At 40.1% G+C, this 15658-nt stretch overlaps 1 protein-coding gene across 2 annotated transcripts in view; it reads right to left on the bottom strand.

The window, feature by feature from the left end:
* Positions 1-3427: 3427 nt before the first annotated feature.
* glt8d2 (glycosyltransferase 8 domain containing 2) overlaps positions 3428-15658 on the bottom strand; it is a 24413-nt gene continuing 12182 nt past the window's right edge. The window contains exons 1-10 of one of the 2 annotated variants that reach the window (XM_030045666.1): positions 15370-15420; positions 12624-12667; positions 9463-9555; positions 8105-8300; positions 7781-7898; positions 7606-7690; positions 7284-7396; positions 5876-6042; positions 5638-5750; positions 3428-5236 (exon numbers count right to left, since the gene is read on the bottom strand). In XM_030045666.1, coding sequence (XP_029901526.1) covers positions 5058-5236; positions 5638-5750; positions 5876-6042; positions 7284-7396; positions 7606-7690; positions 7781-7898; positions 8105-8300; positions 9463-9555; positions 12624-12642 — 1083 coding nt within the window. In that variant the 5' untranslated portion in view covers positions 12643-12667; positions 15370-15420 and the 3' untranslated portion in view covers positions 3428-5057. Of the gene's footprint in view, positions 5237-5637; positions 5751-5875; positions 6043-7283; positions 7397-7605; positions 7691-7780; positions 7899-8104; positions 8301-9462; positions 9556-12623; positions 12668-15369; positions 15421-15658 lie in introns of those variants that run through there. The other variant, XM_030045667.1, reaches the window with a different exon arrangement.

The raw sequence follows: 15658 nt of genomic DNA, 5'->3' as shown, positions 1-15658 counted from the left end.
ACACAGAGCTCACCCCGTTTAAATAACAGTATTCCAGTATAATTCCAGTATAATAACAGTATAATTGAACTAACACAGACTATAAGCACAATCTTACTCCTCTACTCCTCTATTTCCTTCTCAAAATGTTCATATATGTTGTGTAGATCGATGCACCTGCAAGCCAAAGTGCTGCATAGACACAGAACAAATCCTTTTTTTCTTGTTTTTCTGTTTCCACCTCACAAAATTTGCACCCACGGACTGTTCTCTGCCAAACCTGGAGACCAAAACGCTGAAATAAATCCCAGGCTGAGATTTTAGAGAGTCCGTAATCTGTGACATCAGCGACGGAGAATTTCTGGAGGTGACAGAGAACGAAAGGATGCGTCTCCACACGGAGACTCCCACCCAAAAGGAACATTATTCCCCGCTAATACTAACAGAGCTCGCCCACTAAATACACCCGCGCACCAGCAAACCTGATTATGTAAACCCCCGCCAGGCCTGGAGGCGCTCCAGCGGCCCTCGTTACGTTTGTGAGCACGAATCGCCGTCACAGAAACCAAAGCGCCACCATCCCAGCCGGGGAAACCTGATGATGAATGAGAGGCTGATCTTGTGGACTGACAGATTGGTGTGTTTTATCTTCTACAACTGAAAGCACAGTCTCTTACAGGAGCACCGCCTATTTTAAACACAGAAATGCTCTCATATATACACGAAAAATCCTCAGTTTTCTCTGTCAGTCTTGGTTAAAGGAGCTACAAACAAAAGTATCAGGCAGTGAAATTACGTTTGATGATGTTTGCACGTCCAGAATGAGCTGCCAAAGTCAAAATGGGAAAATAAGTGATTTTATGTGACTTTTGGCCCTGACATTCATTTAAAGGACAGTTTTCATTGACTGGCATCTTTTCATTTAGTGTGAATGTAATGTCGCATCGTCATTCCCGTTCTGAATCCAGACAGCCTGGCATCAAAACAACTGAATGTTCTACTTAAATAAAACAGTGAAAACAGACTTAATGTTTTCTGGATTCATTTGCAGACTAGTTTTAAACTTCACATGCTTCACAGCTCTACACGCATCTACAGTTTTTTTCTAGCGCCTCCCAGTGGTTTGCCGCTGCTGGTGCACATAATCCTGTCGTGCTGCATCTCCTCATGCAGTGGTTTTCAAAGTGGGGTCCCGGGACCCACTGGGGTCTTTTAAGGTAGAGGGTGACTGACATGGGAGTTGTTATTCACTGCTGTCCCGTCCCAATCCCATGACAGACTTTAAAATAAATAAATAAATAAATAAATACTGTCCCATCCCAGTCTGGAAGAATGACTCCTGTCCCGTCCTGTTCCTGTGTTGTGTTTTCCTTTTTTCTTACTGGGGGGTAGTCTACCCATAAGGCAATGCAATGACATCATGCACCGGTCAGGTGGCTGCAACCAATCAACATCCAGCTACCAGAGCAGACAGGAGAAAACGGGGGAAAAAAAAAAACACAACAGAAAAACTAGAATTCGGTAAAAAAAAAAAAAAAAAAAAGATTATTCATATTTATGTTTGTATGTTCATATATAAAAACTGACCTGTTGCATTGCTATTATGATTTTACATCCCACCCGCTCCCATTGACTTTTTTCCCTGTCCCATCCCATGTGATGAATATTGAAACCGACTCTCATCCCACACACACACACACACACACACACTTTAGCCTCTATACTCACCCTTACTGCTGAGTGTGTTGTGCTTCTGCATCATAGATTGTGTCTGATGATTTCACCCCTGAATGTTTTTGTGTTGCTGACGCCATTTTCTTCATCAAATGGGATGTGATGAGCAGATGTCGGTGTCCTCTTCAGGTGTGTGTTGTCGGTCGGGCACCTGGCACACACACCTGTATGCCGCTTTAAGGTCCTGATCGACTGAAACGTCTCAATGACAGTTTAGTAAAGTTGGTTTGAGAGGTCAGTGGAGTGTTGGCTTTATCATCAAAGTGCATCAAAGTACAATTTGCTCAAATATGTGTACGTTAAAACATTACAACATTAACTGTAATTAACAGTAAACTAGATTTTGGCTGCACTTCCAACAGATTTTATTTTTCTCCACTAGTTGTGTGGCTTATTGAAAGTGAAGTCGGGGTTCTGGAGCTTGAAAATTTGTGAAAACTCCAAGGTGAGACACAGCAGAGCCAGTGTGTGTGTGTGTGTTATAGTCAAATACTTTTTTTTTTTTTTTTTGCCTCCAATACTCTTAAAAAAAAACAAAAAAAACACTCTTGACATGAAGGGCTGAGAGCAGATAGGAAAAGGCTCATTCAACAAAAAAGGAAAAATATTCTGATAAAATGAGTGCATGCGTGACTGAAAATATATTATGTTCTGCCTTCAGAGTATTTTTTTCCCCAGCATTAGGACTTTTTTTTTTTTTGGTAGTTATTTTGGGCGGACAAATGTTGACTGGAGAGTTTTTGGAGCCAACATGGCACTGGAGCGACTGTGGACTTATACAAATACTGGGTAAATTTAGCAGTGAGGCTCCTAATAGTTTGTGCCAATATTGAATAAATGAATAAGTTTCCAATTTTAAAGAAAAAAAATCACAATACACAAAAAAAATTTCTTTTTCTTATTCAGGGCGTAAAAGCCTCTGAAACAACAGTTAAACCATCATTGGATACTCAAACCCTCCACTGAAAGCCAGACAGACTAATGAAACACACACACACACACACACACACACACACACACACACACACACAGATGTGTTAACAGTCAGTATTTTCTGCTTGTCTACTTGGAAAATAATTTAGGGGTCGGAGTGGAAATGGGTCATGAGACTGATGGTCATTATGGCCTCTGCTAGTTGACAAACACACACATACACACACACACACACACACACACACAATTATGCACGACTGAGTTTATGTGCAATGGAAATAAACGTGCTGTATGAGCCATGTGACTTTAGTGTTATCTTGATGGTTATACTGCTTGTTGGCATCACACACACACACACACACACACACACAGAGAGAGAGGTCATTCTACTGACTTACATTCATTTGCTGAAACCTTAACCCTTACCATAACTGAGTCTTACCCTAAAAATAACGGCTCCATCAGCCTGACTGTACGGTGCTGTGTTTTTTATTTTAGTCACTCCATAACCAAGGTGAACGGAGGTGACGGCGAGGCTGAACGCCATTGGCCGGGTGGATGATGATGTCACACTGTGGCCACTGTGTCTCAACGGTAACGTCTGTCTCTGTGCTGCGCTGAAAACACTGAAAACTTTCACCGCTCCACACACAGCAGGACTTTGGAGCGATCTGTGACGTGAAAGGTGAAACACACACAGTTTAAAGGAGCCCCATTATCACAACTCAAATGTTCCTCTTTTTATAGGGTAAAGGATGATTAATAGACTGAGTGGTTTCATTTAAGGTTTTTATACTTTGTCATCATATTTTCAGGGCAGGTTCCAAACAAATGCATCTTAACTGAGCTCCTGATTGGCTACCCTCACTTGAGAAACACTAAAAGTCGTCTGCAGCCGTCCATTCAGTTAGGATACGGTCAAATAGTCAAAAAAAAAAATTACATCCTATGTCCTTTGCTAACCACTTTTCCTTGCCCTTGATGGAAAACATCATGAGCGTGGAGAATCTGACTGCACCGACATTCAATGGTTATGCAACAAAGCTCAAAGCTAAAAATGCCTCTTCTAACTTCAATAGTCTGGTAGCCTGAGTTCAGGGTTTTTATTTTTGGCTGCTTATATTGAGCTTATTTATGTTTTTCCATTTCACATGAATGTATGAATTCATTAATAATCGACTGATTGGCTACAGGGTGTTTGATTCACCGTCATCAGAGCTACTGAACATTTTGCAAAGGAGAACTTCTTTCTGGTCTTTGGCTTTCAGCTCTGAAATGATCTTAGTCTCGGTTCGGCGGCAGAGTGGTCACAGTATTATCATTCACAGAAAAGCCTTGCAAGTCATGCTGTCAAGTCAACAAAATCTTTACTTATATCAAATCTGACACGTCAGTGAACAACGCCGGGATACTGCCACCGACCTTGAGCTTATTTCCTGGGAGTGACTCAGAGCTCCAAGCATGAAGCTCCTCATCACAGTTGGGTCGACCAGTTTAAAAATTTATTTTATTACCTAAACTCAGAAATCTATCCTGATTACATTCAGTTATTTTTTTATATTTGAGGTATAAAGGTGCCAAGACAGAATAAACTTCAAGTTGGAATAAGGAAAGGTTTCTTCATTCACTTTTAAGAAGTAACCTTCTAATTTTCACAGGTATTTGTAATCAGAATACATTTTCCTTTTTTAGGTAGCGTAGCAGAATATGCTTAGGCTACTTTTTCATACTTACAATACATGACGTCATGACAGGTACTCAAATACAACTCAGCCCGGCTCCTCACGTCATATTCAAACAGCAACAAGACTTTGTATTCAAGAAAACGCCTCAAAATTACACCCAAATCACAGAGTTCCTTTTCTATTAAACTTTAGCTATCGTCCTTTGATAAGTCCTGAACTTCACGTGCCTTAAAGACCGGTCCACAGTCCTCGAGGCTGACTTGTGGTTCTTCATCAAAGTGTCGCTGTAGCTTTGCTGTAGCTGTTGCTCTGCACTCCAGATGGAAGAATCAGGTTTTTATTACTTCCATGGTAACAAAACTCATTTGCATTCTCTAAAATAGATGGTTCAGTGTCAGAGGTATTGGTTGTGTCCAAACTGATGTTTTGAAGAATTTATCAGCACAATTTTGGTGAAATCTGACAGCATTTATAATTTTTGGATGAGGTGTATGAATGAAAACCTCCTTAGCTGCTCTTTCTTACATTATTTCCATGTGGTCTTCAGTATCAGTAGAAATCAACCAGAAACACATGGGTGAAGTACAGAGTGGCCCAGCAGACTGGTCACAGTTCCTGTCTGTTGCCCCGCATGCATTTAACATTTTTAGAGAAGTGCCTGTGAGCTGTGGCAGCGCCCACGATGTAGCTATGGCAACGTTCTGATGTAGAACCACAAGCCGTTCTTCAGTCGTCGCTCTCGGGTCGCACCAGGTGGAACCTTCTGGTCGGGTCTGGGATGAACCACTTCTCCCACAGGTCCAGGTGGACGCCGGGGTACCGCCACGGCTTGAAACGACCGTTCCAGTGCAGCAGGTGCGCCTCCTGGAGGAAGTTGTCTGAATAGCGGGTATCTGGACTCCAGCCTGGAGAAAAGAAGAGTTTTTGTCTCACGTGATGCAATTGGGTCAACTGGGTCCATGTGTCCAGCTGTTGGACAGTTTTCTCAGAAGCCACTGAGCAGATTTTGACAAAACCTTGGGATATGATGTGCATCAGCAGCCTGCTTCCAGACCCGTGAATCAAACATTCACTTTATAAAGTTTCTGAGTGATTCTGCAGGTCTGGTGTTGCTAAGTTCAACTGTGAAACCAACTGAGCCACTAGCACTATTGTAGGGCCGGACTGAAGTATTTGATTCTATGTTTCAAACATCCATTTAATCATAGTTTTCATTTATGATAATCATATTGCCATATACAATGCAGCATGAATTAGGATATTATACTGACTTTCTCCAGTATATCAAGAGGCATGATGGTCTTACCCAGGTGCCTGACGTGCCACAGCGGGTCTATCGTCGTGTATTTGTCATGAAACACAATCAGCATGGGTGGGGTTGCAACGCCGCCTGCCACGGCACTGCTGTAGATGTTCTGCCTGGTGGAGAGACAGGATGTGGATATTTTTTTTTATTGATAGGGCACATGCTTCTATTGTCAAAATTTTTTTATTTTTATTTTTCTTGCATCTTGGTTCCTGCAGGAGGTGACTGCTGAGCTCACTTGAAGTTCTCCTCCATCCATTTCTCCAGCTGTTTGGTGATCTTCTGCTTCTTCCACTCGTTGATATCTGCCACAAAAACCCCGGGGTTGAAGGAGCAGTCGCTGGGGTTGATTCCCAGTTCCCTGATTTCCTGTTTCCTGTAGTCCAGGAAGCCCATGTAGGTGGTCTAGGAGACGGGCTCAGAGGGGAAGGGACTACATTTCAGTTACTGTAGCTGATTCTTTGAAAAGCTTAAAAGCTTCACCTGTCTGTCAAACTGGGAGTTTGACTATCTAGGCATATCACACTCCTTTTAAAATCAAGTTAATTTTATAAGTTTGCTAACACTGCCATCTAATGGTCTGACATGGAACACAAGGGGAACCGTGCAGCAACAAAAAGCCTGTATTCACATATATATCCTAACAAAGCAACCTTTGACCCTCTCACATTTATGGAAAAATAAACATTTTTTTCAGTCAGTGATATATAACACTTACATGAATGCACCTACAGTGTGATATGTTTGTAGTTTTGTGCTTTTTATATGAAAGGCATCCAAATCCATCATCCTTTTCAGGTCACTCTTGTTTGTTTATTGTTCGTCTTGAGCTTAGGGTGTGAATCTTCGGCCTAATGTGATTTGATTAAACTCAGTTTGTGATTCAATAGTTGGTGATTCAGTCTCATGATCTTTTTCTCTTGAACTGAGGTTTGGACCAATGATTCAAATCAATACTTTTAGCCAAAAATGTGTTGCTATTAAACAAACATGCAATAACTATCCTGTTCCTTCTGAAACGTGAGACTGCCATGGCTTGAATAATGAAACGAGATGAAAAGAAAATGAATTGTGAACAATTCATGTCCATTCAGGATGAAGTCACAGTGATTCGTTATATTGATTTCTTTTAGCTTTCTTTTAATTGAGTCAGCAGAATTTGTAATTGATGCATCGATGATATGAATGAGTTGACAGAACATGAACAGAGTAGAACGGCCGCTGAACTGTTTGCTGTGGTTGTTTGGCTACTACAAAATAAAATGGCAAATGTGGTTAGTTGCTCCAGTAGGGCAGTAAAGTCTGTCACCCTTTCTTGAGAACTGAGAGGATTTGTTGTGCAGTGGCTTGCCTGCTGAAAGTAGTAAATAAATGTTAATTATTACCACCAACTGGAATATGGAGGTTTGCCCAAAACAATAGCCAATGTTCTTTGGAATAAATTCACATAAAATGGCCGCTGCTGTGGCCATCTTACTATTTTGATTTACATTTTAAAAAGTCTGATCTGCTCCGATTCAAGTTCTCTGAATGAATTGTTTCATCTCTAACTCAAATGCAGCAGCCACCTAAGAATTCCCAGGTGTGAGACTTTCTCAACAGGACGTGAACGCACCACGAAATACAGGCAAAACATGAAAGTGCACCTGCATGCCGATGCTGCGCACCATCTCGTGTGTGGGGGGAAGGTCGCAGTCGGTGGCGAAGGCAGCAGCGTGGCCCGGCTTCAGTTTGATATCGAACAGATCTTTAATGTCACCTGGAAGGTTTGACACACATGAATAAAGAGAAGCGGTTGAGCTTGAGAAGGATTTTTATGCTATCAGACAACTGAAATGTGGATTCTGCAAACAATATCGACAGGAGGTTTTCCCTAACATTTTGTACATTTCATTATTCACCTTCTGCATGAAACAGTATGAAACATTCGGCTTTTGCATCTCTCTCCTGTCTTGCTCATGTACGTACCTTGCACAATGACATCATCGTCCAGGTATATCACCCTCTTGTGGTTGATGTCAAGCAGAGGTAAGTAAAAGCGCACAAAGTTGAGCTGAAAAACAACCACAAAGTTACATTAGCTGTTTGAAACTGTAAAACTGCGCTGGCATCATTGCACCAACAAGGCAAACCCAGAACTCACTGGATGCAGCAGGTCGGGTCGGGACGAGTCCGGCTTCACTTTTCCTTTCAGAACCATGGGGTTAAACTCCAAAATCTTATACTTGATGCGTCTCAGCTTTGTCTTCTGTATGTACTGTCTGGGAGGAGGCAAAGAAAAACCCTGTAGATTGATTATGGGGCCACAGCGCCACTACATGGTGATAGAGTGGTAGTGCTATGGCTGAAAATGGTTTGGACACTTTGGAAGCCAGGTGACTGAAAACAGTGATGAAAGGGAAACTTAAACAAATGTGAGTTGTTGTGCAAAAAAAAAAAAAAAAAAAAAAAAAAAAAGAAATCAAACCTGGTCAGTTTGACGGCATCTCGAAGAGTAACGATGTAGAAGAACACACTGGCATCTGTGTTGCTGTGGATACTATTGATTGTTGCCATGGTGGCACCCAGACGCTCCTCTGATGCACAGATGATGATGGGGATAACGTTGTCCGCCTCGGAGACCGTCTCCTTGACAACTCGCGGGGCACCACCAGGGTCAAAGCCTGTAAAGAGACAAGGACAAGTGACGAGGAGTGACAAGTGACAAGGACAAGGCAGTAACGTCTTTTGGGATTTGGAGGGCAATACTGAGCACTTATTAAAAATAATAAAATATATGTGGGTCAGTGGAACTAAACATTATGAAATTAAGTAACTGGACTAGTACTGTCATTGTTACTCAGCCCCGTGTTTATAATAAAGACATAATCATAAGCCAACATGCACTTAATGGTTATGCAATTATGATGCTTTCAAATGATTAACCACAATCTACCCATTTTCTCCAAATCCGAAAAAAATATATATCTTTGATGAGCTCATTTTCTGGAAAAGTCCTGCAGACCTCTGCTGATTTTACTCTCTTTAGCCCAGTTTTAGAGCTCGGAGTCGCCTCTTGGAGGCTGCTCCAGATAGAATATCTCCCTTATTAGACCATACATACATATATATATATATATATATATATAAACTTGAAAATTCTGGTATTATAAACTCACAAATTTATGAGAAAAAAACAAAAAAAATTCTGACATCATAAAGTCACAAATTCACAATAAAGAAACTTGGAAATATAGTTTACAATAGTTCTTATGCTATCAATTTAGTAAGAAGGAAATCTTCTTTGTGAGGCTGATCCAGCCTCACAAAGTCAAGACATTTGGCTCCTTGACCAAAAAAAAAAAAAAAAAGAAAAAAAGAAAGAAAGAGAAAGAAAGAAAGAAAGAAAGAAAAAGAAAGAAAAAAGCATTTTTCCGAGATTTTTTCCTCAGAAATTTGTGACTTTATAATATCAGCATTTTAGAGTTTTTTCATGAATTTGTGAGTTTCTTTCTTGTAAATTTCTAAATTTAATATTTTCTCTCAATATTACCCCCCTCCGCTGGCTCCATATATCTTTTTCCCTACAATGGTCCTAATATGCTGTTGCAGAGTTTGGTAAAACTGCTTTCTCCTTTCATGCATCTTGGGCATGGAGTGAGCTGCAAAATATCATCACCTTAGAAGCTCTCCCTTCTTTGAATATTTTTAAAGGTCTTTTACAAGCTGCTGTGAAGGAAACGTGTTGCTGATTTACGTCACATCCTGGACTTCAGCGCATCAGAGCATTGATCAGGACGAAGAATAATTTGTTTTATCTGTTGCAGGAAGGTTTTGTTTTTTTACCTGAGAGTTTGGGTCGAGGTGAAGCCCTGAACAGTTTGTTGTGCAGGAGGAGACACACCATCAGCACCAGCAGCATCAGGAGGATTCGGTTTACTGAAAATCAGAAAAGGCAGAAGTCACTCCATCTGCAGATTTTACATCGTCTTCTTTTAGAGCAATGCAATAATGCAGCTTTTTGTGAGAAGTGGTAAATAAAAAGGAGGGTAAAGTAAGACTTACACCAGGCAAAATGCCACCAACACATACAAAAACTGACTCCATTTGAAAAAAAAAAAAAAAAGAAGAAGCAAGAAATCATGTTTTTTTTTCCACTTTAAAATCTTATAACTGATGAGTGTTTGATTCCTCTGACTGTTTTTATTTTTCATTTTTTATTGGTGGAAAATTTGACACTATATTATACACATATGGAACGATATTGTGTCTCACACACACGCACACAGAAATATACAAATACATAGCCACATATACATTTATATTCACATATGCAAACAGCAGGAATCCAATATAGAGGAAAAGAAGCACAAAGTGGCCAGTGAACTGGATCAGACACATCAAACCAGATAAAGGAACTAGATAGACAGATTACAGAAGAAAAGTTATAAAGAAAAGATAAATAAAAATGCAATATTACCACTTACTGTTTGTGTGGTGAGATATAACCCCACTAAGATTTATGTCAGCATAAAAATACTGGTAAAGTGAGTTCAGGTGGATTTAATCTCCACTAAATCCCTCTGAGTGTCAGGTCCATGAACTGCATCCAAACCCCAGAGATAAAAATGCAACATGATCGTCAATCTGACAAGAATCTGTCTCTCTAAATTCCTGAAATGGTGATTTCTTAAAACACAAATTCTTCTCCTTCTATATATAAATACATATATTTTGGCCATCAAAGAAAAGAGATGTTTGAAGTGTGCTTGAACTGTTTCCACCTCAGCAGGACAGAGGGCAGAGCTGGCTCCCCATCTGTAAAAAGTTACAAGGCACTCTTTATCTTTTCTGGACGCTCATCCAGGTGCCGTTAATCATTTTAAAAGGTGAAAGCCCCCATATGCTCTCCTCTCTGCACATTATGCAGCCACCATTCATTTTGTAACTGACATTATTCAGCTTTTACTGACGTGGACCAAGACTTACCATATGGGCAGGATGAGGCGTCACACTTTCAGACCAAAAGCATCTAAAGAGTCATCACTGAGGTGCAAAATACTAAGTGAGGAGCTTTTTAACACTGCAATGCATACATTTTAAAATAAAAACATCCAGTTTGTTAAAGGGACAGTGAAGCCAGTTAATAACATGGATTTTCTTATTTAGTTCTGCCTTCATCCACTAGATTTAAAAGTTTGTAAAAGTGACTAACTATAATAAAATGGAGTTTTAGCAGTAGTCACAGACCAGGTGTGGTGTTTACTGGGGAAAAGCACACAGTTTTCTGACCGTCAGGTGTAGAGTGCCATAGAGCCATCAGATTGTTTGCAAGTAAATTATTATTTGACATTACATGTGTGTGAACTACCGTCTTCACCGTAGATGGACATGAAGGTGTACAGATAAATAAGAAGTATGGCTTAAGAATTATTTAATTGACATGCTATACAAAGGTGACGTGTTTCAGTTGGAAGTGTATTTCATGCCTGTGCTGTGTAGCATGAGGAAGGATAAGGAGCCACAAAGTCCACGTTAGGAGGAAGGTTGGGTGGTGACTTTGACCTAGTGATGATCATTTTCAAAACTTTCATAACTCTGCCCCCTCTGGAAGTGTTTTTAGCCACTGCCGGTAAAAGAAAATTTGTGTTCTTGGACATGAATTTAATTTGTGTCCATATGCACAAAAAAATGGGCAACTCGTGTTCATGAATAGGAATTTGTAGATTAAATTTCGTGATTAGAGCACAAACTCCCGTGACACAGGGCTGCATGTTGTCTGGACGAGGGTGAGACCGACCAGCTGCCAAGCAAAGTGAAAATATCCCACTTGTTGGAATGGAAAGAGAGCAGGTCTGACTGGGGCTACAACAACATGTTATCTCATGTTATATTATTTAACATTGCTGTATAGAGTTTATTTGCTAAAACCTTTGCTATAATCCTTGGTAAAATTTATTTATATCCAGGAACAGTACAAAATTGAAATACTGTATTTAATTAATACATTCATATTTTAGTTTACCATCCCTATACCACAGACTTTAATTTACATACTAGTGTCATTGTTGGGTTAAAACAAAGTCTGTTTTTCAGGGACTGAGAAAAGCAGCCTTGTTTTGAGCTTGATCATCATGCATTTTTTAATTTACCCAGTGGATTTTAAAGTGGTTTTATACATTTGAGCCCAAGGATGGAAACATTTTCTCAACCCATGTGATCCTTCAATTGAATTTAAAACTGCATCACTCTAATTTAGGTGATTCTCATGTTTTCACACAACAAACAGCTAAGCTGTTTTTTTAATTAACCATTGTTTTCAAAATGCTGACTTTTTTAATTAAATCATGACAGTCTCATCTTTCAGAGCAAAACTCAGTTATTTTGTGCTCTGGCCAAACTGGGAGAGGTGATTTGTTGCTGCTGCTCAGACGTGGGAAAGCAGCAACATAATTTTTGTGTGTTATTACAGTTTGAAAGTATTTTTTCTAACAGCTTCACACTTAAATGTGAGCCAAGCACTGGGAACAAACGTGAGCAGTGTTGGGCTGGGTGGACCTTGTTGATTCATAATGGCGCATCCGGAGGGGCTGCACGTTCATGCAAACACACACACACACACACACACACACACACACGGTGCACGTGCATGCTGAGTCACAACATAACCACATGTTGAGGGAGGAGCTGGATGCATTCCAGACCAGCTCTGTTCCCTGGAGAGAGATTTGGGTGTGGGGGTTTCGTCTCTTTTCAACGGCTGTGCTGAGCATTCCTGCAGACGTCACTGTCAGCTAAACTCACCGCTAACACAAAGCTATAAGTCAAAGTGAATGGGAAAACCGCGGGAAAACTAATAACTGTATGAGACCTAATTTGGTCTGCCAATGAACAGGAACAGAAAACAGCCTGACCTGAGCTTTTCTTCACTGTCTCGGGCAGATTTAAGCAACCTGGGACCATTTTATCGAAGATAGACAGTCACTTAGCAATTTGTTTTCACTTACTTTTCCTCAGAAGAGCCATATTTCATGTTGGCTTCCTGCAACATCTGCAAACACAGAGAGGGAGAGCTGTGGGTCAAGAGAGAAACAGCGAATGAAATACACTTTGGCATTAATGGTGACTGATGTGTGTTATGGGGATCTGGTTGTTCCCTCAGCAAAACAGCTAAAAAGTCTCTGTATGCTCCTCTCAAAAATCTCAGATACACAGAAAAACCACAGCAAACATCTTTTTGTAAAAATGTTGAGGGAAATGTACACTCATTGTGCGTCCTCCATCGTCTTTTTACATCGAACATGACGTTCTGCTGGCCCTGTGCCATGCACACCCATATCAAGTTTGTCTCTGTTAGATGTGAAAATGTGAGGGTTTGGGACAAAAGGGGTGGAGGTGATCTTTTGGCCGAAAATGGCTGTTATTGTTGGAAAGCTCAGGCCGAGCTCAAACTGAACAAAAACACATTTGTAATCAGAAAAAAAAAAAAAAAAAAAAAAAAAACAGAGAGGGAAATCCAAAAGATGCACATGAAAACCTTATAAATGTGGTGTAACTGAATAGCTTTTGTTGTATGTTGTATTTTCATCAGTACCTTTCAGTATCCAGTAGTGGTATGAATGGTTCCTCTGTCATGTTTCAGATAAAAAGATGTAACTGTTTAAAGTGTTGTTTCTCCATTACCACAAGATAGGAAAATGTCTCTTGTATATTTTGATATGCTCAAATCCCAGCACATGCACAAAACTTGAGTAAAGTAATTCTGAACTTTTTTTGTTGTGTTTAATATAGATACTAAAACTTGCTTGAATCCTTTGCATACTTTCCCTTCCCACAGTCTGCTTTCAGTTTGCTACCATAAAAACGGACAAAGTGACCAGAGAGCCTGCAGCGAACTCAGTGCCACCTCCTCGCCGAGCCAGCAGAGGCCTGACAGCACATGTGGTTTCAGTTTTTCAGATTCCCTCCAGCACTTCCTTCCTGTTACCATTTTTCATCAAACTTGTGTCTGACTGCAGTATTTTATTGTGTTGACTCTTTTATTTCTAATAAATCCTTCCTTTTTGTCTGTGTTTAAAGTGTCTCTTTCTCTTCCAGCCTTGTTAGCAAATACTTAGAGCCAGGCTATTTTTTTTTTTTTTTTTTTTTTTTTTTGTTTGGTCATTTCCAAATTTCACAATAAAAGCTGCATGATGAAAAAAGCAGATGGTTAACGGAAGCGAGCACCATTTACGATTTAACTGGCGAAAAAAAAAAAGTGGAATACGTTTGGAATAAAGGGAATGATATGCTTATTCCACATGTCACGTGTCCTTTTCTAACTGCATGGGAAAGATCACAGTTAACACACAACTTTTACTGCCAGGACATTTTAAATGAGACACTTTCTACTTTTACTGCAGTAGATTTTTACAGCACAGCTTCTACTTCTACTGCAGTCAAATATCAGCAGAGGAACAGTACTTCTACTTGAGTAGTAATCTATAGTACTCTTTCCACCACTGCCAGTAAGTGATCATGGCTTTTGCAGTCATGGAAAAGAGGGCAAACTACACTTTTCTTAGTTTTTTCTGCTGCCTTATGCTGAGTCTGCTTTTTATTCTGCATCATCACTTCCTAAAAAAAAAAATCATTAGACTCAAACTGAAATTACAAACGTCAGATGGAATAAAACAGGACAAGCAGCCTGTGTGATTTGTGTTTTGTTTCTGTCTTGTCTGTCGCTGTTTAAAGTTGCCCGGTCCATCTGCGACTGATTTGCTGTGGACGGACTCCTGCCAGAGGGATGATGTCACCGGCTTGATTATGTTCTCAGGACCTTTTAAGTAACGGTGTGTTTAGATTGCATTTGATGTGTTCTGCGCTATCACTGCCACAGCCGCAGTCTCAGCGCGCTTGCAGTCATGTTATCCATGCATGCACAGGTTTTTATGACTTCCCATGATGCCTGCATTCCTTATGTTTAGACAATCAAGGAAATTAAACAACACAAAAGAGTCTGGTCGGGTTTTACATTACTTGTGGCCAAAGCCTTCCTTAAAGCATCATGCATTTATATTGTTTAGTATGAAATCAAGCAGGGAAAATGCTCACATTTTTCAGTTTTTTTTCCTCTCTGGACCAAACCATATAGGGGCGTTCAGTCCACTGCAAAAAATACCCATCTTAAAAAAGCCACTCAGCTCTCATTCAGTGTTTAACTCTTTTTTTTTTCTTAGAGCAAAAGAAAAGTTCTGCAAAAAAGAATGAGATAGGATATTTGCATTTGTGTGCAATGCTGATTTCAGGAATGTTCTCGAGCCAGTTGTTTTAAAACAAGGCAGCGGGAGGCTGATCACTCCCCTGGTTCATTTTCGAGAAAAAGGACTTGCTTTTAAGAAAGCACTGAAACAAGCTGATTAGGGAATTATGTCACCCAGTTGACAGGTTTTTCCACTTGCTTTAAGAGATAGTACAGGATTTTAAGTCTCAAAACCAAATCCTATGGTTTAGTGAAATGGATATTTTTTGTAGTGCAACAGGACATAAAGTTCCTTTGCAGCTATCAAACAAAGCAACTGGGCTGTAGGGGAAGAATACAAACTATAGGGCAATATTTATGTTCATGCACTCTCTTAGAACATAATAAACATGAAAAGACACAGTTAAAAAGGAATAAAAGGAGGCGTGTCCCCTATTGTTTCACATGAGTTATTATCTGAGTGAATTAATTTCTGCTCTAAGTGCATTAAGAGTCAGAATGAGTGGCCTTACCAGAGACGAAGATGATGATTGTGTTCAGTTTCATTCCTGATGTTCATGGTCCAGCAAACCCTGTGCACTGAGACCCTCCCCCACCAACAATGCAACTTTCTCTCTCTCTCTCTCTCTCTCTCTCTCAGATCCAGATGTGACTCATCTTGTTCACCAGCTGACAGGCGAGCCGCTCAGAGCTGCCAGACACTGAATTAATTAATCACAATTCATTTTTGCACCAGCAAATTACACTGGGATTAATGTCAGCTGTTAAAAAACATTTGCTTTGCTTATTTATCTATAGCTT

The sequence above is a fragment of the Myripristis murdjan genome, chromosome 23 (assembly GCF_902150065.1).
Source record: "Myripristis murdjan chromosome 23, fMyrMur1.1, whole genome shotgun sequence".
NCBI classification, from domain to species: domain Eukaryota; kingdom Metazoa; phylum Chordata; class Actinopteri; order Holocentriformes; family Holocentridae; genus Myripristis; species Myripristis murdjan.
Note: the sequence above shows the minus strand (reverse complement) of the source record. Positions and strands in the feature narration are given on the sequence as shown.